General features: G+C 34.0%; 1 protein-coding gene across 1 annotated transcript in view; it reads right to left on the bottom strand.

The window, feature by feature from the left end:
* Cka (Connector of kinase to AP-1) overlaps nt 1-26,397 on the bottom strand; it is a 169,749-nt gene that overhangs the window by 38,816 nt on the left and 104,536 nt on the right. The window contains exons 9-10 of the mRNA XM_069848173.1: nt 11,700-11,869; nt 3,784-3,951 (exon numbers count right to left, since the gene is read on the bottom strand). Of these exons, the coding sequence (XP_069704274.1) occupies nt 3,784-3,951; nt 11,700-11,869 (338 nt within the window). The remainder of the gene's footprint in view (nt 1-3,783; nt 3,952-11,699; nt 11,870-26,397) is intronic.

Raw genomic sequence — 26,397 nt, 5'->3', positions numbered from 1 at the left:
CATTTATAAACAATTAGAATGAAATTAAAAAAATTCCTAAGCCACACAGACAAAATTTTCCAAAGGTTTAGAGTCCTTAGGGCTATGTCATTTGTTGAGTAATTATTAAAATATTTTATTAGTAGCTTTCCCATATGTGTAAGAAATGCACTTGCACAAAACAATTTTCGTTAAAAGTGTGGCTGTGGACTATTTCATTCTCACCCCTTCAGTTGATTTTAACTATTTTATCTACGTGTTTGCAATAGTGTTTAATTTAATGTGCATTCGATTTTATTCATGTTATGATAGAATGAAAAAGCACTGTTGCAGTTATTGACTAATTAGATATATTAATACTAATTATTAAATGCATCTGTTAAATAATGAATTGCAGTATCTTTTGCAAAATCTTGAAAGAGTTTTCCTCCATTCCATTACTCTTTCATCGTAAAATCTTGAATGTTTAAGTTGTCAATAATATTTATGTACTATATACTATAAGGTGTTAAAAAAACAGGAGATATTTCGGTTATACAGTGGAACCGACACGCTACTGTACTCCTATGAGCTACCGAGACAATACAGTGACATTAGCAGCAGTCCAGAATTTAGATCCCACAGCAGGCATTTGCCATTTGGTACAGAGAAGCAATGATATTTTGTGACCCGAGCTATGTTGTGAAATCGTGGCTTTATGTAGCTGACTTCTTCGTGATCCTTCTTCTGGTCCTTATCCTTGTTGTGGTCCTTGTAACAATTCTTGTTGTATTTGTCATGGTACTTATCGTAGTTTTGGCCCTTATCGTGGTTCTTTCGTATTCCTAGTCGTGAACCATATCGTAGTCGTTATTGTAATCCTTGTTGTAGTGCTTTCCATTGTCCATGTCATTATCATTATCATAGTCCTTGTCGTTTTTCTCGTGATTCTTATCGTCATCTTGTTGCCTTTGTTGTAGTCCTAACCATGGTCCTTGTTGTCTTTGTCATGGTTCTAATCGTGGCCTTGGTGCTTGTCGTAATGCTTGTCATGGTCCTTGTTGTGTCCATGTCGCAGTCCTGATTGTCATCGGTATCGCGATGCATGTCCTGATCCTTACTGCGGTCGTTGTTATTCTAGTCTTTGTGTTCGTCTGTTTCGTGGTTCTATAATGGTCTTTGTCGTAATACTTGTGTCATTATTGTTGTCCAAGCCATGGTGTCTTATTGCAATCATTGTCGTGGTCCATGTCATGATATTTATCGTGGTCCTTGTCCTTATCGAGGTCCTTATAGTAGTCCTTCATGTCTTTGCCATGGTCTTTATCATGGTCTTTGTTGTCTCTGTTGTGGTTATTCTCTGCTTTGTTGGGGTCCTCATCACAGTGCTTGTTTCCATTGTAATGGCCTTTTTCGATTTTGTTTTTGTCATAGTCCCTATCATGGCCTTGGTCCTTATCGTGGTCATGTCGTGGTTCTTATAGTTGTCTCTGTCTTTGTCCATTTCGCGTCCTTATATTGATCCTAGTTGTCTCCAGCATGGTTCTTACCGTGATAATTGTTGCCTTTGTCATATTTTTCTTTATCGTGAACACTGTTGTCTTTGTCGTGGTCCTAGTTGTCATTGTAATGGCCCTTATCGTTCTTTCTGTTTTTGTCATGGTTCTTATCATGGCCCATGTCACGATTATTACAGTGGTTCTTGTCTTCATCCATGTGACGCTTCTTAGATTAGTCCTTGTTGTCTCTGGCATAGTCCTTATTGTGATCCCATTCTTTTTGTCATGTTTTTTATTGTGATCATTGTTGCCTTTGTCGTGATCTTTGTTCTCATTGTAATAGCCCTTATCTTACTCCTTGTCTTTGTCATGGTTTTGGTCCTTATTGTAGTCCTTGTCATTGTAGTCAGTGTTGCGGTCCTTAAAGTGGTTCATGTTATGGTTGTTATGATCCTGAACCTTGTTGTGAGTGTTGTGGACCATGTCATGATCCTTATCGTAGACCTCGTCTTTATCCTTTTCATGATTCTTAGAGTGGTCCGTATTCTCCTTCACATAGTCCTTATCACTGTCTTAGTCTTTATGAACCTAATCGTAGTGTTTGTCATGGTCTTTATCGTGATACTTATCATAGTGTTTGTCGTGATCCATGTCGTTATTCTTATCGTGGTCCTTGTCTTTGTTTTGTTGTTGTCAAGGGTCTTAACATCGTCCTTGTCTTTGACAAAGTCCTTATGGTGATTATTCCGTGGTCCAAGTCATGGTCCTTATCGTGATCATTGCCGTAGATCTTGTAATGATCCTTGCTGTCTTTGTCACAGTCCTTATCATGGTCATTGTTGTCTTTTTCTTATCGTAATCCTTGTCTTTGTTGTGGTCCTTATCGTGGTATTTGTTGTCTTTGTCATGATCCTTATGGTGACTCATCATGAACCTTGTTCTTATCGTGGTCTAATTCGTAATTATTATCTTTATCCATATCGCGTTTCTTATATTTGTTCTTGTTTTCCTTGTCATGGTCCTTATCGTGATCCTTATTATTTTGTCGCGGTCCTTGTTGCCTTTGACATGTCCCTTATTGTAATCTATGTTGTCTTTATTGTGGTCATTGTTGGCATTGTAAAAGTCATTATCATCCTCCTTGCTGCTTTTGTTATGGTCCTTAATAAGTATTTGTTGTCTCTGCCACAGTCCTTATCTGGTAAAAGTCCTTATCGTGGTGCATGTCGTATTTATCGTAATCCTTGTCGTGTTTCTTGTCATAGTATATTATCATGGTCCTGATTTTTGTCCTTACCACGGTCCTGGTCCTTTTAATCCTTATGGTGGTCTATGTCATGGCATAATCCTTGTCGTGTTTGTCGTGTTTCTTGTATGTAACCATGGTCCTGATCTTTGTCCTTGTCGTGGTCTTTACAATGTTCCTTGCTGTCTTTGCCATATGTCTATATTTGTCATTTCAAATTAATATTGTTTTTGCATTTTGGCAAATGAGTTTCGTGTTACATGATATATTTCAATCTTTCATTAAAGGTAAACGATCAAGGACGTAAAACAAGAGATCTACACCAGAAATACACAGACAACTGATAACATTTTGCACTGGTGTGCACTTTGGAGTAGGATGGAAATAGGCCTATGCATGCACAACCAGGTGTCTTCCTGGCTATGTCGATATTGAGTGAACTGCGCTGTAGAACTTTAACTTCCGACAACCAAGAGTCACCTCATTCTTTTTAAGGGGAACTGTACATATTATCAGGCAGTACATCTCACTTGACAATATGTGTCAGAGGAAGAACAATTGTTTGTATACATTTGAAATCTGATTAGTGTAATATGTAGCTAATTGGCGATGTATGCAATGGAGGGGGAAAGGAACTGGCCACCCTACACCATTATCTCCTGGCTTAGTTGCCTCACGAGTGATGCCTTGTTGGTGTCACTTGTGGTCTCCAGATCTGTCTTTGGACAGTTGACTAAACAACAAACAATGAAAATCACTGCATGCTTCTGCTAATCTTTTCAATATTTTCTTTTTTAAACATTTCCCTGCAGAACATGTTTTATGCAATACAGTTAAGATGTGTCCCTGAGGTTGGATGTTGGTACAGCAAGTGGCAGTTTAAGTACCTGTATTAAATATCCTTCCTTTCATTCTCAACAGCAAAAAATTGTTTGCATATCTGTGCAGAAAGATTTGGAATTCTGCTATAATGTAATTTACAAACAAAATTTTCTCTGGATCATTATACTAATGAATAAGAGTAAGTTATCAGAAAGTGCATGATATTTAATAAGAATTTCATAATGAACTAAAACATACCTTGTTCAGAAACATATGTTGAAAGAAGTGGAACTTTGCTAGTAGGTGACCAGAGTTTGACTGTGCCATCTGCCGAGCACGAGAGTAATTGCAGACGTTGACTGTGTATACTAAGTCCCCATACAGCATCTGTATGTCCCTCCATACTTCCTGTTAGAACACCCGGATCTGAAGACAAAAAACATGGAACAAAATAAGAGAATATGTAGTTTTAATGCACTTTTTCCTCCAATGGCAGGTACTTTACTTCATGTCACTCATTCTATGAGCTATGTGTCAAAGCTACAGTTCTTTTTCCTGCCATTGGCATTGCCCTTGATGCATCATGAAAGGTAAATAAATAGCACAGCAAGATGATGATGATTATGATGATGATGATGATGATGATGATGACGATGATGATTAACGCAGCAATGGTGGAATGCTGGCAGGTAAAATGGGAATAACCTGCAAAAACCTATCACTAAGCACAGACTTCGTCCATCACAAATTTCACTTAGACCCACCAGGATTCAAACCCAGGTTACAAGCACGGAAAGCAGATGCTCTAGCCATTCAGCTAACAGTGTGCCTATGTGCTGGATCATATAAGTATATACAGAGTGAACCATAAGTAATGTCATTAATTTCAAGGGGTTATTCTTTGAGATATTTCAAGCAAAAAACGTTTAATACAATTTTGCTCGTTTTTGCTTCCTTTTCGAGATAAAAATTGTTTAAAATTAAACATTTCATAGCGTATTTTGAGGAAGTCATTGGTTTAATTCCCAGTATGTTCAGTCAATTTAAGAGAGCAGTGTATTATGATAAATTATTGAAAGAATTTTAGTTGTTCCTTTGAAAGTGCAGAAATTTGATCCAAACAAATCCTGAATATATTGTCATCATCATAATCATTATCATCTTGAAGAAATAAGCCATGAAAGGCTCGTTCCGGTCTCGTGATTTATTATTGCTGGATCCATCTCTTCCTGGATCTGCCAATATCTCTTCTACCACGTGGTTGATATCGGAAAGCTAGTTTCAGGAAACGGTGTTCTTCCATTTGCTTCACATGTTCTTCCCAATTAATTCTATATTGATATATTTTTTCTTTTTGTCTCTGCTTCTCTTCCTATCTTCGCTTCTTAAAAATCTCATCTCTGTGGCCTCAATTTTTCTTTCTTCGTTTTTAGTTAGTGTCCAAAACTCCGCTCCATAAATCAGTATGGGAACAGTCATCATTTTATAAAACTTTAATTTTGTTCAAATGTTTGCATAGGCTTCCGCGGCTGGTGTACATGCTCTCTGGATAAACTTTGGGGCTTATACCATGTTGTCTTCATGTTGGTGGCTGACATTTCGACCACTGTGTTGTGGTCATCTTCAGAGCTAAGCAAATTGGATAAAGAAATTGTGTGTGAGCTTGTATATATATATATATATATATATATATATATATATATATATATATATATATATATATATATATATATACACGAGTCTCAATGGGGGGAGGACTTTCGGTGATAGGTCATAAGTTCTCCTTCTGGCATCTGATTGGTTCTTCATTGTCCAATCCGGTTGAGGTCTGTATGGAGGGGAGTATTCATATTAAAGACTGGCCCTCATAAGGTCCGAAAGAGTGATCTTGATTCTGTGCCCGATGTCTGGATGAAGGGGCGCTGCATACATGTGGAGATCTGGTTTCTCGTTCTTAAGAATGATCTTGGAATAGACTTCCCCATGAGTTTCTGAGTTGTAACCCATCGTCCTTGTTAATGTTGTTGGGGTGTAGTTTGATATGGATGGCTTCTTTGACCAGTCTTCTGTATAAGTTGTTTTCTTTATCTATTATCTTGATATCGTCAAAATCGATGGCCTGGCCTGAATCTGCTGAGTGTAAGGCTATAGCTGATTTTTCGTATGGTCCATATTTGCAGAGTCAGATGTGTTCCTTCCTTCTATCTTCCACCGTACGTCCAGTTTGGCCTATGTATTTTAGACTGCAGGAGCAAGGGATCATGTATATTCCGGCTAATTCGAGGTATGGAAGTTTATCTTTGACTTTTTACTAACGAGTGGGAGATCTTGTGTGGGGCATTGTATACCATCTTGATAATGAATTTCTTCAGTAATTTCCCAATTCTGTCTGTGGTTCCTTCTATGTATGGGAGGAAGGCCTTCTGTTTCATGTTTATAGGTTCAGGATCTTGTTCGTGTGCTTCTGGTCATGAGTTCTTGTATGTGGACTTCCTTATAGTGTTGTTGTCATATCCGTTGTTTTTGAAGGTTTTGTGTAGGAATTGAAGTTCTGCTCGTAGGTTGTCAGAGTCACAAATTCTATGAGTGCACTCGGTGAGAATTTTGATGACCGTTGACTCCTGGGTGGTGGTGTGACGAGGCGTGTAAGTATCTATTGGTGTGGGTAGATTTCCTGAAAACCGAGTGGCCAAGGGAGCCATCACTTCTCTTCTTGACCAGTACGTTCAGGAACGGAAGTTGATCTTCGTGTTCTAATTCCATGGTGAACTGTATGCTGGGATGCTGTGCGTTGAGGTTGGTCAGAAACATGTGCAAGGTTGCTTCACCATGTGGCCATATTGCACATGTGTTGTCAATGTATCTGTACCAATGTGAGGGTGATGGTTGTATGTTGGCTAAAGCTTCAATTTCGAAGGCTTCCATGAAAATGTTGGCTGCTATGGGTGATAATGGGGAACACATTGCCAGACCTTCATTCTAAGCATAGAAGTTGTTTTGGAACTGGAAAAAGGTGGATTGTAAACAGAGTGTTGCCCATTCTGTCGGCAGATCTTGAGCTATGAGTTTCTGGTGTGTGACGTAGGTGGCTTCGTTGACTGGAACATTGGTGAACAGCGAAGTTATGTCAAAACTGACTAGTAGATCTCCGTCCTGTAGCTTAATTTCGTCCATAATCTTGATGGAATGCCCTGAATCCTTGATGTTGGATTTGATTTCTTCAGTGAGGGGTTGGAGCTTCGTAGCCAGAAAATGAGCTAGGGCCTGAGTAGGTGAATTGATGGCACTCACTGTCGGTCAGAGGGGAGCGCCTTCTTTGTGAATTTTGGGAAGACCATATGTTCTCGGTGTGGTGTTTCTTTTCTGGTGTTCTTTAAGTATCTTTTTATTGTACCACATATAATTGAATTTATTTGTTTTATTTGTAGCGTCATTTTTATTAAGATAGGAAATGTTACAACCTTGGTTCTATTAACTTTCCCTCTAATATAATTTTTGCTCTTATTGCCTGTGGTTCCTTCAGTGCTAAAACCTTAGTTTTGTTGCTCGATATTTTTTAGATTAAATTCTTTACATACATTACTTACTTTAAATAAGGACTTTAGTAGTTCAACTTCTGAGATACATATCAGAACCTGGTCATCCACAAATAAAATTGAGTCTAAAACTGTATTTTTTATTTTAAAATCTGTTTCCTGTTCTTTCTGCCATTTTCTTTTCGTAACATTTCTCAGTATTAATGACATTATCTTTTCGTACGTTTCCTCATTGAAAGAGTAGGAATTGATGAAAACGTTTCCTATGAAAGTTGTTTGTTTTAAAGAGTTCTATCAAATGGTACCATATTTGACCACGACTCCATTTGAAATTTTAAAGTAATACGCCACTGACTCTACTTCCTGTCAAGGCTGATAGATGAAATCAAGCTCAAGTGAAAGTTCACATGTGCTTTAATAGTAAATATTTTTGTCTCGAAAATTTTAATGCACTAGTTTCCGAAATAAATTACTGTTACGGGTGGTCTGAATCACCCTGTATATAACAAATTTATATTTAAATATCCTAATCTTGTCAATTCTAATAGTTATAGTATTAAATTAAAAAAGTTATGTATGGATTTTATAAATAATAAAAAATTGTAAATTTAAATTTATATATTCTTATTGTGTAATAGACATAAAACAAATTGTATTATATACTTCTTAATTTAAAATCAGGAATCCGCCTCTGAGCATGAGTTCTACTCTTTCACGAATAAGCTAAAATTTTATCTGTACTTACTTACTTATTGGCTTTTAAGGAACCCGGAGGTTCATTGCTGCCCTCACATAAGCCCACCATTGATCCCTATCCTGAGCAAGATTAATCCAGTCTCTACCATCATATCCCACCTCCCTCAAATCCATTTTAACATTATCTTCCCATCTACGTCTCGGCCTCCCCAAAGGTCTTTTTCCTCGCCGGCCTCCCAACTAACACTCTATATGCATTTCTGGATTCGCCCATACGTGCTACATGCCCTGCCCATCTCAAGCATCTGGATTTAATGTTCCTAATTATGACAGGTGAAGAATACAATGCGTGCAGCTCTGCGTTGTGTAACTTTCTCCATTCTCCTGTAACTTCATCCCTCTTAGCCCCAAATATTTTCCTAAGAACCTTATTCTCAAACACCCTTAATCTCTGTTCCTCTCTCAAAGTGAGAGTCCAAGCAAATTTTATCTGTGTATACTATATTTTATGTCACAAGTATTAGCAAAATAAAATAAAGTAAAAAAATATAAATATAAACCTTTACCAATTTAATGAGTTATAATTTCTCTTTGGGAGTTAATGTAAACTCGAAATTGAATACAGTGGAATCTCGTAAGCACATTCCTCATTACCATGTTTTCCTGTTTAGCACGTCAATTTTTGGAATTCCTAGCCCTAATTCCATTAAACATATATTAAAATTACCCGTTTACACATTTGACATCTCCCGCTTACTGTGTTCAAACTTGGCGGTCAGTGCCATATTGATAAGCAATTGCACATCGCGCATGCATGCATTCTCTCTCTCACTCTCAACCCTCACCTCTGCAGCCTACGCGAACGCGCAGGCATGCAGCATGCTGCTACTTCCTTTCCGTTAGAAGAAGACAAAGGAGGACGAAGTCCGATAGTATCGTCAGTAACTTGTTTCATTGTTAGTGGAAGTTTGTACGTAAGCCACGAGTTTGTATGCCATGAATAAAAAAAAAGGTAAGGCTTATTACGAATGAAGAAAAATGGAACATAATTCAAGAAGTGGACTGCAACGCACACATGAAGCATGTTGATATTTCGCGGGTACTCAACACATTCCTCCATCAATACTGAATACGAGTCAGCAAAGAGAATATATCTCGAAGCACCTTATTTAGAAGGAAAAAGCGATAAACAAAAACGTGTACATGAGGGTCAGTTTCCAGAGTTAGAAAACGTGTTACTAAAATGGTTCCAACAAGTCTGTGTTTCGAATACACCAATCGATGGCACCATGGTTCAACACATTTAGCACTACAAAAGGGACTTTTGGACTTCAAAGCTTCAAACAGTTGAACTGAAAGGTTCAAGAACCATCACAGTCTTAACGTACAGATGTTTCCGAGGCGAGGTTGCAAGTGTGAATACTGACACTGTCGAATTGTGGAAAAATACGACACTTTCATTACAGAAAAGTACAGCTCAAATGATGCTTTTAACGCAGATAAGAATAAAAATGTTTTTCAGTTGTACGTTTTCCAGTATATGACGTTCAAATTTTTTTGTCCCTAGAAAATCGTACTAATGAGATTCTACTGTATTATGATTTCTGTGGTTCTGGGAGAATTTATATTGGTACCCCTGGCACGATTGTCATCCAGTGTTGATATTGATATTGGCTATTATTGCAGAATGTATGTAGTGATTAGTTCACTGTAATATCACAAACATGCAGTACTCACTTTGAAAGTGTTTTTGTGCTGAAAACATACTGGATGAAAATTCCCTGGTTGAAATGCAATGGGCATTTCGAACTAAATTCACTGTGTGCAACGTTCCAACCAAACCAACAATTTTGTCGATAGTGAGAAAGCTGGAGACAACTAGCTCTTTCTTAGCGAGAGTGGAAAACAAAGATATGCTCTCTGACATGTGCCATATGAGTAGTCACCTGGCTTAATAGGCGCAATGATTTCTTTGGTGAGTTCAGTAAACATTCCCTCGAACACTCTCCACACAAGCTTGAGGCACTGCAGGTCCAAAAAGAAAACTGGAAAAACTTAATCAGCTTCAAAATCAGGCTTTAAGATTAATAACTGGTGTAGTGAAGACAACTCCAACTACCATTATGGAAGCAATTATGAACAACAAAATATTTGCAAGGAGTTAGAAAAACAAGCTTTAATACAGTATGAAACAAAGGGTGCCAGTGAACAGACCCAAAATACAAAAGAGTTTTTTTTTTACTGTTGTGAAAGATATAAAACAAGAGTTAGAAATCCCGCAGCTGGCAGAAAACCAGATATTAGTAGTGAACCCACTTAACAATCAACAGAACATAACTTATGTTTAGATAAAAAAAAAAAAAAAAAAAAAAAAAAAAAAAAAAAAATTGGAGTTACTTGCCCTCTTTTTTCAGTTTACCCTAACGTTGATCCATATTCAACAAATTTTGATGAAGAAATAATAACTATCTACATAACTTTGTAGAATCTGTTATACAGAATAAATAAATTTCAAAATGTTGTAATTATGTCAAATTCGTGAGCCGCCATACAAGCAATAGCTGGATCAGCAACTTTAAAAAATGTCAAAATCCGGGAATATAGAAAAATGATAAATTATATGATCAATTTGAAAAAGATCATTAGTACACAATAAATACCTTGAGTCTCACATTACAATATAGCTATGGAAGTGAAGTAACAAATGCCCGGGCAAAAAAAGGTACAACAATGATACAGAAATGAAGCCAGGCATTTTCTTTCCATCCTAAAGAACAAATCATGCTCAACAAATTTAATTTGATCCAGAAAAAAAATAGAGGATAAAATTAAAGGCAAATCATGAAAAATAATATTAAGAAATCCTGAAGAAATTCCACAAGCACCACAAAAATATGCTATCATTTCGTTTAGATTAATGACAGAACATGACTCTTAATGAAGTCATCCAAACAGAATACCAGTATTCAATACACCTTCCCTGTATACTATGCAACACAATAAAAAATTAATATGGAACATTTTAAAAACTGTACTGATAAATTGGTGCAAAGTATTGGAGTACAAGAAGACTAATGGCTTCATTGCCAAATGTCTGGGCATTGGTTACATACACACCTATGCGCGTACACACACAAACACATGAAAATATAAAAGAATTTAAAGTAGTAGTCTCTTTCCAGGTCCATTACACACAGCAACTTTTCAATATCTACAGTGTCCTACTTTATTTTACCTCCTTTTATTCTTGAGAAGTCTCTGTGATATCACAAGATAATATGGTATTGATTAGGTGTGGAAGGTGGAACAACCATGTGCACTTAAGGTCATTAATATAACCAGTATGCTACTGCCAAATTCCGAAGTGGACGAGATATGCCCAAAAAAATTTTGTCTGGAGTCCTGTATCAGGGACATGATTCTTTTACATGTTGTAAATCTACGACATGGGTCACATGTTGTAAATCTACGACATGGAGCTCACAGCTTTTTCCTTCTCTCCTGGAAGCCATAGTTAGGGTTTCATCACCTTTTAAAACCAATCATCCTTTGCCAGCTTTGAACTTGCAAATCTTGGATCAAACTACAAGTTCACCAAAGACAACTATCTCACAATATGATGTTCTGCAATATAATTTGTGATATCAACTAAGACACTAGTTCAAAGCACAAAATGTGGTGATGCAATGAACAACTGGCTGGTAATTTTGTCTGAGAGTTTTTCATTGTTCCATAAATGTCTGAGATAGGCCCATAATTTTATTTAATCTGACGAAAATTATAGTAAAGTATTTTATCCTTCTTTAAAAACCCAATGTCATCAACGAGATGTGAAATCAAACACTTCAAACCCAATGGAAAAAATTGTAATCGCACGACCACACAGCACAACTATAATTCTGTTGCCTCATATTAAAACAAATAATTATTTTAAAGACTTACCAAATGAATCATAAGGATCTATATTGGCACAGGGTAGATTCCAGCAGTGGATGGCACCATCCAAACCTCCACTGTAGCACTGTTCCCCTGTAGCACTCATTGCCAAACACAATACTGGTCCAGTGTGGCACCGAAATGTGTACAATGGCTCCACATCTAATGAGGCTGACCTGAAACCCACATAGCAGGAATTATAATACAACACATTTTATCTAAACTTCATACTCCTAGTCATTGTGGTATACCTGGAAACGAGAAAGTCGATAACATTGCAAAACAGGCAACATATTTGCAATCAAGACCTCTTCAAGTGATATCTCTATCCAGTGCTTTTCCTTCAGTAAAGTCTCATTTTATAAACCCCTATAGATCAACAATTAGCTCTCTTCTGACAAAGGAAAAATTTTACAAAAGAAACCAAATGACCTGGAAATGTACAAAAACTTGCCCAGACATGTTCAAACATTTTTAACAAGAGCCAGAACAGGTCACATTATCACACAATTGTACCTACACTGATTTCACATTTCTGATAATCCTATTTGTCTGTGGTGTAATAATCATGATGAAGATCTTGAACACATTCTTCTATACTGTCCATCCATAAACCACAAAAGAAATAAATTAAAATCATCAGTATCAGTTGCAGAAGACAGAGCCTTGCAGTATATATTGACTACACCCCAACTCTGGTTACTAGCAACAGGCATCTATAATGAACACTGATCAAAATACCCCTCATTTCTCACGAAAAACAACAACTGAATAGACTACATTGGACTATAGTGGACTTTATGTTGTCAGCAAACAGCTGGATACATTAAAAGATTGATTGATCTAAACTTCATCTACTGCAAAGAAGTTACGAAGATGGATATGACACTATTAGTACTTAGTAATAATGGGTGCCAATGATGGCACTGACAAATCACAAATTTCTTTTTTCTGAAAGCCAGTTTTTCTTATTTTTTACATTGTTTATGCTCTCTTCTCAAAATCTTGAGTTTTTTTGCACAATAAACAAGTCCTTTTTGAAAGTCTTTAAGCACTATCAACTTTATCTATGACAAAATTTAAAATGGTTAATTTAGAAAACAGTACTTTTTAATAAGTATACATGAAACATTAATATAGAAAATTATGTTAATTGAACAATAATAAATCATTGCTAGGGACATCTGATTTTCGCAAATGATATTTTCACGAACTTCTGCTAATTGAGTCAGAGAGTTAAAATTGTTATAAGTATGAATGAGACTTGTTCTGTAGATACATTTTATGATTGTGATGTTGACAATTTTTTCTCGTTTTTCCTGTTTCTTGCGAATTTTGGAGTATTTTGCATTAAACGCGATTATTTTTACAAATATAGCTGAATTGTACATTCACCAGTCACGAAATTCTATGATTTTATTTTCGACAATGAAACATTCAAAATAAGTACGAAAATGGATTTGTCTTCCATGTTTTATGTGGAATGTATGATTGCTCTGCTGTGATAAATGAAACTCTGTGTATCACACATGCACAATTCTTAGTTTCATTACTTACTAACACAATAAGAATAAATGTATAAAAGATATGTAACCTACCACATTTTAAGCAACAGTAAGCAACGAAGACTAATGAATAATGTATTTTGATAATTTGGCAGTCAAACGGCCTAACATAGTTTGCAAATGAACATAGGCATAATGTTTTTGATATTTACGTGACACTTTTCTCCATCTACTGTGTAATTGGCCTTATTATTACCAGGAAGCATGTAGGGGAATGAGTGTTTTATTACAACTATTTTTAGAAGTTTAAATTCAAACATTTTCTTTACAATTTACATGTTTAAATAAACATTTTTTTACGATTTATATATTTAAATAACGACTATTTTAACGAATTACAAGACTCTTTTCACAAATTACAGAGTTTTATTTACCGACTTTTATATACATAGGTATTTTATTCACCCTTTCATAGTGTCCCTAATCATTGATGTTGCACTTAGTTCTTGCTACATGTTTCCATGTTCGTGTACAGGAACAATTTCATAATGTCCTCAGTATACAGAATGCTACTGTTCAGAATTATGAGTTGGTTAAGATTCTAGTGAAGCCAGTTCCATTAATCCATTCCTCTAGTTTGCTTCTGCTATTACTATTACCGGTATTATTATTATTATTATTATTATTATTATTATTATTATTATTGTTCATTCATGGTTTTCTGACCAAGGGCAGGTTTTTCATTGTAAACCCAGCATTCTCCAATCTTTCCTATATTCTGCCTTCCTTTTAGTCTCTGCATATGACCCATATATCTTAATGGCTTCCATCAACTGACATCATCTTCTGCCCAAATGTTTCTCCTGTTCACCATTCCTTCCAGTGCATCCTTCAGTAGGCAGCTTTTTCTCAGCCAACCAATTCCTTTTTCTCTTCTTGATCAGTTTCAGTGTCATTCTTTCTTTGCACACTCTTTCCAACATAGCTTCATTTCTTATTCTGTGTGTCCATTTCAAATGCTCCATTTTTCTCCATATCTACATTTCAAATGCTTCCAGTTGCTTCTCTTCACTTCGTCGTAATGTCCATATTTCTGCCCCATAAATGTCATACTTTACACAAAGCACTTCACTAGTCTCTTTCTTAGTTCTTTTTCCAGAGGTCCACAGATTATGCACCTTTTTCTATTAAAAGCTTCCTTTGCCAGTGCTATCCTCCTTTTGACATCCTGGCAGCAACTCATGTTATTGCTACCGTAAGTACAGCAGGGGATGCACGACAAAGATTACAATGATTAATTTACAAGAATCAATACTATTAAATTTTATAGAAAGAAGTTAATTCTTACAAAAAGTATTACCAATTTGTGTGGAAAGATTATGCAAATAATATTAAAGCAAATGACACTGCCATGTTCTAATACACTGAATGGAACGAAATCACCTACATGTAGGTTAGCATTTTTAATACATCTGGAGACTGGAGAGAAAGATTTAGAATTCCTAATATAGAAGAGTTTGTAATGTCTCGTGTCCTTCATAGGAATTGTAAGTTGACACTGTTTAAGAAAGACTGACAATGTCACCTTTAAGAACCTTACATGAGAATAAGAGTCATTCCACATCAAACCGGACAAATTTAAAGGAAATTTAACCTTGATGTTTTTGATTTGTCAAACTTTTTTATTCAATTGAAAGAACAAAAATAAAATAAACGTACATTTTTATTTTCATAAAACTTGATTCTTTCGAAAAGTATTTAAATTCAAAATTTACAAATAGCGCGCACATTGTTATATATAAACTGTAATATCTCCGTTACTAATTAACGCAATTTATTCAAATTAGGCTCATATTAAAGCTTATAAGATGTACTTTTAGAATATCTAGCCTTCGATTACACAAAAGTTTATGTTGTATTTTTTTTCTCGAAAATATACCCAGTACAGTATTTTAAAATTTTTTCTTTTTAAGTTTGCCAACTCTTTTCGAAATATAGAAAATTTCACTGCATTACTTAGCTTCTCAACTATATGCAAACAAAATTTCAGAATGGGATATATCTAAATGAATTTGCAATAAATTAACTTATCTAGCCGGGCACACGCTGTTGAGTAGGAGCGTCACTGCAAGACCGCGTCACTATGTATGGATACGTGTGTACACACAGTGTCAGTATGTTATACACCATAAAGTCAACTTATGAAATATGTAAACACTTTTGAAGCACAATTATTAACATAAAATTCCACAAAACTAATTTAAAACACACAAAAAGCAAGTCAACCGGATTAGATAACTGAAGTGTACTTTTAAGCAACTCAAATAAATACACATATACTTTCGTGGGACAAAGATTAATCTTTAACTAGTGCTTCAGATTTTGAAACAGGTATGAAAGCATGTAGTGTTCTCGTGCCACTTACTGCTTTTGTCCCCTCATATGGAGACTGCAGTAAGTCACATTCATTTTTATACACATAATTTGTCAAAAATAGAAAATCAATTCCACCAATATTCTTTTCAGCCCACTCAAACAATTATCTTGGTGTTGTAATGGAGTCCTGATGTGGCTGAATGCTTGCTGTTGTTGCTGGCCTTTTAGTAGTGCCGCTAATCTTATCGCAAGGGCCCTTCCTGGGGAAGTTAAAAAAAAAAAAAAATACCATTCAACACTTACGCCGAAATCTTCTTCGTGAAAACACAGATTTACAAAATTGTTTCGATTTTTGTATTGGGCACTAGCCCCATCAGATAAATAAATAACTCTTTTCATATTTCCTATTTCATTCTTTACAGGTCTTTCGAAAAGGTGGACAGCATTTGTATTGTGTTTAAGACACTCTGAAATTGGTATAAAGTTTTTATGTTTTAATTCACTTCACAGAAATAATATCAGCTTATTACCTGATGCAGGCATTCTGACTTTTATTTTGTATATGAAATAATTTCCATACGAAATAAATATATATGATACTGAATAACTTATATGATTGTCCCGTCCATTACCGTGGATTTACCCATATATTACTCTGTAATTTTATAAATTAATGACGGTATATTCAATGTAAAAAATTAAAGATATGATAAACAACAAATTCAGTGAAATTCACATCAATATAAAACGCAAGGCGTAAAATTATTATTATTTATTTTTTTTACAAAATAACATTGTTTTAACCTAAGTACATCATAATTTTTAACCTTTTCTTATATGTATTTCAATCCATGTAATTTTAACAGAGACAATGACTTATGTAACCTTTTGTACACACTATATGTATATGTAACTTAGAATATTTATGCAATTTGTTCATATGATATTTAAATTCTTTTTATTTGTCTGAAGATACCGGACTTAAGGTGAAAATGTTCACAACAAATGTATGTAATGTAAATTATATTGTAGATTACATTAAAATTGATAAGTCACATGACTGAATCACAACATTTTTAAGTAATAATATTCATGTATCCATGTTTCAGTAAGACAGATAATTTTATAATTATTAATTATTACATTTTTTTAAACATTCCTCCATTTTTGTATTTAATCATCTGACATTTTAATAATAGATTTCAAGATGATTACTTGAATTGTACATTGTGTCTCTCTTGTAAAACTAAGAGGTCCTTCAAGTTCACTAGTGACATTAACAAAATGTTGTTCAGGCTTCAATTTCCCATAGAAAAGTACAATTGACTCCCTAAGTCTGACGTCAGAGGCTGCCGTTGTCAGGTGATCGCCATCTTGCTTTCTAAACAATTCTCAAGTCGTGTATTATGTTATTAGTTGATAGCACGTTTATGGTGTTAAAGTAAAGTAGAAAAATAGTTTAAGTAGAGTAAGTGCATTTTTTACAAGTTTTGTTAATTTTTGTGTATATGTTAAAGTACACAGGGTCTAGTTATTTCATTATATTTGTACAAAGCTATGGTTATGTGTTTCTACTGTCTACAAACACTACCATAATGTATGACTTGAGGCTTTCCCGGCGTTTGATGTAGAATAACTCACCTGGCTGAGAACCCGAGAAGAGTTATACTACTATAGGGAAGACCAGGTAACTTGATACCCTAAGGGTGAAACCTAACCATTTTTCCCCCATTACTACAAATGCTAGTGGATTATGGTGATTTTCTAGTTTGAAGGTTGAATTTTCTTTTGCCAACTTCGTTTCGAATTTCGATACTGACAAATACTATAAATGGTAGTGATTTTGTAACTGGTATGTTGGCAGCTGAGGCAAATATCGACAATATTTGCCGGTACTGGAGTTCCATGAAATTAAAATTGTACTAGATTTCTCAGCCGGTTACTGGAAGATAGTGAAATTCGAACTTACTAATAATTAATTAATATTAGTATTAATATTAATACATAATAGTTATTTTATGTGTTGCGTTGTGGTTATAATTCAAGAATAGTCAGATAAGTACGAATAAATATAATATATTTGGGCGTGATAATGCACGTGGGTAATGGATAAAAATATTATTTCAAATTTTAATGAATTTCTTTCGTGTTTAGATTTTTATTACTATGTCAAAAAAATGAATAGTGTTGCAGTGACTCCTCCAAGGAAGAAAATGTGTGGCGTTCAGAGTACGCTTCAGAAATCTCTAGTTCACGTGTATAATGAGTTGAAGAAAGAAGATAATGAAGAAGGAATTATGCTAACGGAGACAGCAATTACAACCAGAATAGAAAAATTATTAGGAGTAAGTATTCTTAAGCATACATTTCAAAGTGGTATTCAGTTTTAGGAGTTTACACTAATAATTTCATGATTGTGGTCAAACAAAACAAATTTTTAGGTTAGGCCTAGATCTTTAATCAAGTCAGTGATTTTCATATTGCCAAACTAAATACATTTAAGATACTGTAATACTGCAGTAGGTGATAGCTTAAATACATTTACAAATTAGACGAACAAATAATCAAACAGCACGAAAGTAAATTTCCAGTTTTCTCTTTTGGTATTAAATTAACCGTTCAGATCACAATTTACATGCCACATCGGCCGAAGAAAATACAAGTCATATTGTAATTATTAACTTGATATTGCAGCAAATATTACATGAATGTTGGCCTGTTATGGTGCTTAAAAATAATTCAGTTTTATATAATAACTATATAACACACTCTATAAAGCATAGGAACGTTGACTCTGGCTGAATAATTTATTCATGACTGGTCTAAGTAATATTAAATATGGTGTTTCTTCAGAAAAGCTACCCCACCCAAAGTACTTGTTAAGATATAACATTCGAGAGGACGAGGACGCACTACTGGGAAACTAACCATTTCTCTTCGTCCTGGACCTCTCGCATGTTATATTGGTAATTAGTAACAAGTTTGAGGGAGGGACTACAACAATGCATTAGAATATACAGGTAAGTGTCAAAGGATTTTTGTGCTGAAAGTATTTGTGGCTGTGCACTGAAACCACGTGTTCATCACTATGTAAATATCACAGAAATCAATTAAACAAAATAAAATTATGCCTTCTTTGGTGTAGCTTTTCTGGAGAATTACCTAAATATTAGCCTACTTAAACCTATCGTAGACCCAACCTAACATGTTGATCATTTTCTATTCTTATAGCTGTAAATGTTGGTATCATGCATGAATTTTATGATATAACAATTTTTAGAAGTGTTATGTTATTGTTTGTTATTACAGCTTGGCTTTACTACAGCCACGAAAGTGATAAATTCACACAAGGGGACCCCACTCGTGACACGAGGAAAACATAGACTACGTAAACATCCAGTGACTGATGCTGATGATTTTACGAAAGATGTAATTGCGAGATTTATTTATGACAAGTTACATAAAGGTAGGGAAGTTACAGGAATTATTGTGTTGATTTATGCAATGTAATTCTGATACTATTCATAGGCCTATGTATAAAAATATGGCATAATTTTCATTTACTGTTACAGGGGAAGTACTAACAGCAGCAAAAGTTCTGGAACATATGAATGATGATTATGAAACATATTTATTTAGAGTATCCTTATCATCGGTGAAAAAAATTTTGAAAGAGATGAAATTTCTATGGAGCAAAGGTGATCCTTATACACATGTATGAGAAAGTGATGTTATTCGTTTTTAAGAGAATATATAAGAAATGTGGAGCGTGAGAACCCTAAACCCGTAGTATTCTTGGATGAGACTTGGATTTTTATGAATGGTAAATTTCAATGTATTGTGAGACATTGAGTGATTGAATTTTTTACTAACAAATAGGTTAACACTTATGTGGAATATGAAATTGCAATTAATATAGGCTACTAGTAATGAATTCAGGTGGGAACAACATGTTTTGCAATTAATAGTTTCATATTATAACTAGAGGTTAGTTATAAAATTCTTGAACGGTTTTCCTGTCTTTAAAATTTTTGTGTCTCTTAGAGTGTCAATGTGAATTGCTTTTCTCTCTCTGTTTTTTTAAGTAGGATCACCCACTTATTCATGAAATAAACCAGGTGAAGTTTCCAGTGACATGAATGGTGTTATTCATAGACCAACAAATGAGGGTGGAAGATTAGATGCCGGAACGAAAGGTGGATTTATACTTGGTAAGTTATATTGATTTATATTTTACATAAATTTGGCAAGAGTAATTTTTTAAATCAGGGTACAAAAATATAAAAATTGGTGACTAAATAAAAACGTGGGAAAGCCTTTCACCAAAGAGGATCTCATGTCATGTTATGTTATGTTATGTTTTATTTTCTTTATTTAAATGCTGTGAATTCATGTGACATAATTATATGCCCAGGTATAATTTTTATTGCAGGTGCTGATTTAATTTTTTCATGCAATTGAAAGAAAAGTCAGGACTACCATAGTGCTATGAATAGCCCTGTAGTTGAGAAGTGGGTGCAAACACAGTTGTTGACCTGAGAACATTAGGGCAATGCGTTATTGTCATGGATAGTGCTGCATATCATAGCAGACTTGTGAAAAATCAGCCAACAACAAAATGGAGGAAAGAACAGCTACTGGTGATTGCAACTGAATATAATAGATTTGTTATACTAAATGATAAGGGTTGATGGTGTGAAATCACCTTTTGATATTACATTGCAATATTAATTTCCATACTTTACAGTCATTATTATTATTATTATTATTATTATCATTACTACTACTACTACTACTTATAGATGCTACTTTTTTCTTTCAGGTGAAATTGAATCTACATAAGAATCCTAAAACAACAGAGCCTTGCCAATTACTGTTCTGAAGCGGCCTTGTCTTATGTGTTGTGTCTATATACAATTAATTCTTTCAGTTTTTTTTCCCCTTTAATGTAATGAAGTTGTTGGTTGATTGATACCAAGTGTTCAGCAGTTGATGTCATTTGTTATCTTGCACTCCAATATTTAACCAGATGATTGAAAGCTGTGTAAAGTTAAACAGTCAAGACAATGATCCATATCTTCATTGAGATTTCAGAAATGGCATGGGGAGATTCTGAAATATCAGTTCTTTGTAAATATTTGAGACAATCATGGCCTGTGATAATATGAGTACTGCCACTGTAGATTTTCATAGAAGTTCAGTTATTAAATTAGGTGTATTATTTTTACTATGTATTGTACTATATTTTTGTTTCGCTTAATTGATGAATTATATATGCTGTAAATTGAATAGTAGACTGTAGGTCTATAGCTTAACTGATGAATTATATGTGCTGTAAATTAAATAGTAGGCTGTATACCACAAGTGATGAATTGTTTATGCTTGTAATGTGAAGTAATTTGCATGATATTTATTATCAGTTTCTGTATATTTCAACTGATTGAATTGTTTATACTTTTAAATTGAATTAACTTGCTTGCTATGTATTATATTTTATAGCTTAACTGATGAATAATTGTTTAGGTTTGTCAATTTAATAATCTGAGTGCCATGTACTTCATATTTTTAGTGGAGCCACCAATGTAGCTTAGTCGGTAGACTCGTTGGCCTGCAAATTCAGAGCTGCACTCGAGGGTAGTTTGGATCCCCCATTTGGTCTGATTAGTTGGTTTCTTCTGAGGATTTTCCTCCATCGTGGAGCGGATGCCAGATGGCCTACTGCAATTTTTTCATTTGCTTTAGAATCATTCCGAATTTTGTTACCACATTGTCATGTTCTGATCTTGTTATTCTTTTAACAGTGTGGTAAGATGCAGGTATAGATAACCTTACAGTAATTTTGCTACCTTTCAGCTACCTCATTACCTCCCACTCCATAAAGTTCATGGATCCACGGAAGTACCAGTCGTCGATGTAATTCGACCATTTTGCTTAAAATATTAAAACACTGTAAAATATTGAGATTTCATGCTGTTACGTCCATTACTGCAGCAAGAACATCTGATTTTGAATCTGATAGTATGACAGCCTTCTCAGATTTATGAAGTCGATACTGGAGATTTTGTAAGCTTAAAAGTGTATCTAAATTTTCACTATCAAAATTAGTCAGTGTTTGAAGTTAGTTAGTTAGTGGCGTTTAAAAAGGGCGCGTCAGCTACTATGGCTATTTGCACCCTTATCTAAAATCTTTCACTAAACACAAACACAATACAATAACCAGAATGTTTAAAAAACTAAAAAGCGTTGTCACGGTTAAAATGGGGCAAACAAGTGTTTGAATATAATTCCCTGTAAAAGGGAATATACTGGTATTGTACTACAACACCACTACATCTATGGCTTGGTAAACAGGATCCATCTATAAAAAATACTGTATGTAGTCACTCACTGACCAGATCATTTATCGTTTCTAATGATTTTTAAAATGTCTGGAGAAGTATCACATTTCTTAACATCATCTGTTAAAGTTAACTTATATACTATTAATTTTGAAATAACTTGGGATTGTGTTTTATTAGTAAAGTTTCCCTTAATTGAGCAAGTTTGAGTTCTCCAAGTAGAGTCAAAAAGTCTGTTGGGATTTTGGCTCAGTTTATTAATATTTGTGGACTGTGATTTTTTGTTCTAGACAACCATATTATCTGCAAATGATGAGATTATCATAAGATCTATTTCTTTAGTTAGACCATCGACATTAATATTGGAAAATGTATTCCTGAAAACAACAATGTGGGAAGCCCAGATGAATCTGTCTCTATTTACATATTTGTGACAATGAATCAAATAATCAAGTCACTGACCCAGTGTAACACTTTATCATGGACACCCTAAGTTTGCAATTTCTTAAGTGATTTATATCTACAGAGCCATATGATCCTTGAAAATAAATTAAAATTGTTAAGTTGTTTTGTTTTCTGTTTAAAATATCTTTAATATCTTGACTAAAATTTAAAATCTGTCCATTTGTTGAATGCAATTCTCTAAAGTCAACCCAATAAAATGAAAGTTAGTTACTAGATTCCAGGAACCAATTCAATCTATGAAATCATCTCTTCCATAATTTTGGCTATCATACTAGTAAGTGGTATCTGTCGATAACTCGAAAAGATATTAGTTGAATAATTGCTTTTCAAAATTGATGTTATGATAGATTTTCTCCAGACAGATATTGTATTTTAGATGAGATTACAAGATAAAAGTAGTGAGTTTGCTTGTTTGCCAACATGTTTAAGAAAATCAGCATGTGTATTGTCTGGACTTGGAGATGTTTTGGGTCTTATGTTATTAAATTAATAGTAATATTCAGTTCTTGATTAAATATTGTTATATAAAGTAGATAGTAGATTTAATATTTCTTTCAGTTTTTCCTTAATAGTCTGACGTACACAGATAAAACTAACAACCACACCACCAACTAATCTAATAGAAATTAAAATATAATTAAATGTAGAAAAAGTAATTAAAATTATAAATACACGTAATAAACCATAACCCCCTAATTTCAACAATATACTATTTTATTCCCTTTTACAGCTTGAAGATAATTATTAATTATAGTTATTACTTATTAGCATAATATTTATTGAACTTATTGGCTATTTCACTTCGTTTGAAAGATGTTATTGTGTACAAAAAGCATTTTTTGATGATCGTTTCATGCTGTATGTTGTGTATAAATCTATGATTTCTGGCCATCTGTTCTGTGTAATCCATCTTTTGTATAGAATTAATAAAATATTCTTTTGGTAGTAATTATTTTATTAATTGAGTATTTAATTTTCACCAGCTCACATTTCTTGAATCATTTGTTTTTTCTTATTTAAATTTAGGACACAAGAGCCAAAAAGAGACTTCACAGTTATGTATCATACATTTTTTCAATGACAGACGTGGAGTTGCAGAAATAATAAGTGTAAGTGTAGCATTATTAAGCAATTTACAAACAAATGAAATCTTTAAAAAGGTATCTAGAAGTGAAATTACTTATGGCTTTTAAGGACCAAAATTATTTTTGTAAGTTGATTTATTATTATTTCAGTTTTAGCCTAGTTGTATTATCCATTTCCTTACTAATTTCAAAAGATAATCAGAAGTTCATTCGAATTCCAACCAAAAGTCAATTGGTTATTAATTTATCTACCTTTAGGAAGTACAGTATATGTACGCTGGAATCTTTGAAGTGAAGTGACAATAATTTAATTGGTCTTGGAACAGATTTGATTCTTGAATATTATATACTATACTTTGTTGTATATTTACGTCTAGTAACCTATTAATGCTAATACTAATAATAATGTAAAGGAATAAAAGAATAGAACATAGCAATACATTTCTCATTATTATTGAAACTATTTAGAATAACCTTCCAACATTAAGGTAAAGTACGGTGAGTAAAGAAGTCATTCAGTACATAGGATCGTGATTTTACTACATGTGGTGATATCTGGTAACAGTTGGCAACACTGACAAGGCGGAAATATTTGCTGTTTGGGAACTGAAATTACGTGATCCTCACTATACCACAGTGACAAAAATTCTTACAGGCTTTTCTCATTTCCTAAAGAAAAGAATAAGGTTATGAAATGGATAACTTCTTATGAGGTTAGTATAAAGGACGTACCTTCATGCACAAATATCAAAGTTATAATTAAGAAAATTTATGGCAATACTTCCATTGTACATGATTTGCAGGAGAGCTGACAGAGAACCTTCAAAATACTGCCTAGTTTGCAGTTGTATGGTAACTTTAAAAATGTCATTAAAGAAAACTGTCTCTCACTGTGCCCCAGCAATTTAAGAAAATGTATGGACTGTCCCCCTCCAGAATCTAACAAGAAGAAACAGAAAAAGATTAGTAAGTCTATAGCCTAGCTGAGTCATTCCACATCAAATCGCACAAATTTAAACTCGAATTAACTTTCATGTCTCCAATTTAGATAAAACAAATTTTACACATTCTATAGATTAAAAGAATAAATACGTGTTTTATTATTGTTGTCTATATCGATTATTGTAGTAGACATATATTATCCAAACAATTAGGGAAAACACGGAAATTTTACTTGAAGCAAGTAAAGCGATCGGTTTGGAAGTAAATCCCAAAAAGATTATGTCTCATGACTAGAATATTGTACGAAATGGAAATATAAAAATTGGAGATTTATCCTTCGAAGGGGTGGAAAAATTCAAATATCTTGGAGCAACAGTAACAAACATAAATGACACTCGGGAGGAAATTAAACGTAGAATAAATATGGGAAATGCGTGTTATTATTCGGTTGAGAAGCTTTTATTATCTAGTCTGCTGTCAAAAAATCTGAAAGTTAGAATTTATAAAACAGCTATATTACCGGTTGTTCTGTATGGTTGTGAAACTTGGACTCTCACTCAGAGAGGAACATAGGTTAAGGGTGTTTGAGAATAAGGTCCTTAGGAAAATATTTGGGGCTAAGCGGGATGAAGTTACAGGAGAATGGAAAAAGTTACACAATGCAGAATTGCACGCATTGTATTCTTCACCTGACATAATTAGGAACATTAAATCCAGACGTTTGAGATGGGCAGGGCATGTAGCACATATGGGCGAATCCAGAAATGCATATAATAATAATAATAATAATAATAATAATAATAATAATAATAATAATAATAATAATAATGATTTATTTAACCTGGCAGAGTTAAGGCCATACGGCCTTCTCTAACATTCAACCAGGAGTAAAAACTGCGTTACAGAATCACTACAAATTTACAAAGTACACACAAAACTGAATAAGATAATAATAATAAAATGTAAACAAGTAAGAAGAAATCAGACATAATATATAACATAGAGAAGGAAAGAAAAAAGCATAATAAAATGTGAACAGCAGGTCAAAAATAAATGAGGCCTACAAAGTATAAAAAAAAATAAGACAATTATTGATAATAATAATAATAATAATAATAATTATAATTACAGTACGCAACATGAAATTTACCTCGCTGAAGATAAATACATGTTTTTAGTCCATTTTCACGCGTAAATTCTGAAAACAATGCTTAAAATGTCACATCACGTCACAATTTTTAGATATTTTAGATATCCTACATTGAAAAAGAGTTTGTGTGACATCTGATAACACGCATGTCATATGTTGGCTACCCCTGTGCTACACAATTACTTACATACCTAAAATGTTAAGATGAAAATGTGTTATTTGTTATACCATCTAACCAAGCCTTTGTCAGTTATCAGGATACCGGTAATAAATCTTGTCTTTTCTTCTAGAAGTAGACACCGCAAAGAGATAAACCCAGGTAGACAGATTAGTCTGGCACTTCTAATGGAGGTTGTAAAGTAATATTATTTCCTGCATAAAACGTGATGTAACTTATGTGAGAATATGTGTTTCTGTGTAGATGTTAATGAGTGAGTATAATCCAGAAGGCTGACGAATGTTTATAGATTCATCTAAGTTTAGCTTAAAAGCAGTGTTACTTCACGATTGTAATGAGTTTCCATCTGTTCCGGTTTTCTATTCTGTAGGTCTTAAAGAAAGTTACGGAAGTATGGCTAACATTGTGCGCGTTTTAAAATATGAGACTCATTGTTGGAAGATATGTGGTGATCTTAAAATAACTGGTTTGCAAGGGGGCTTCACAATATAGTGCTTTTTTTTTTTGTGGGATAGTCGTGCTGCAGAAAAAAATTATGCAGTACAACAGTGAGACAAACGACTGGAATATATTCTGGGGGAAAGTAATATAAAAGAAACACCGTTGGTGCAGTCTGATAAGATTCTTCTTCCTCCCTTACACATAAAACTTGGGCTGATGAAGAA

Source organism: Periplaneta americana, chromosome 15, assembly GCF_040183065.1.
Source record: "Periplaneta americana isolate PAMFEO1 chromosome 15, P.americana_PAMFEO1_priV1, whole genome shotgun sequence".
Lineage (NCBI taxonomy): Eukaryota > Metazoa > Arthropoda > Insecta > Blattodea > Blattidae > Periplaneta > Periplaneta americana.
Note: the sequence above shows the minus strand (reverse complement) of the source record. Positions and strands in the feature narration are given on the sequence as shown.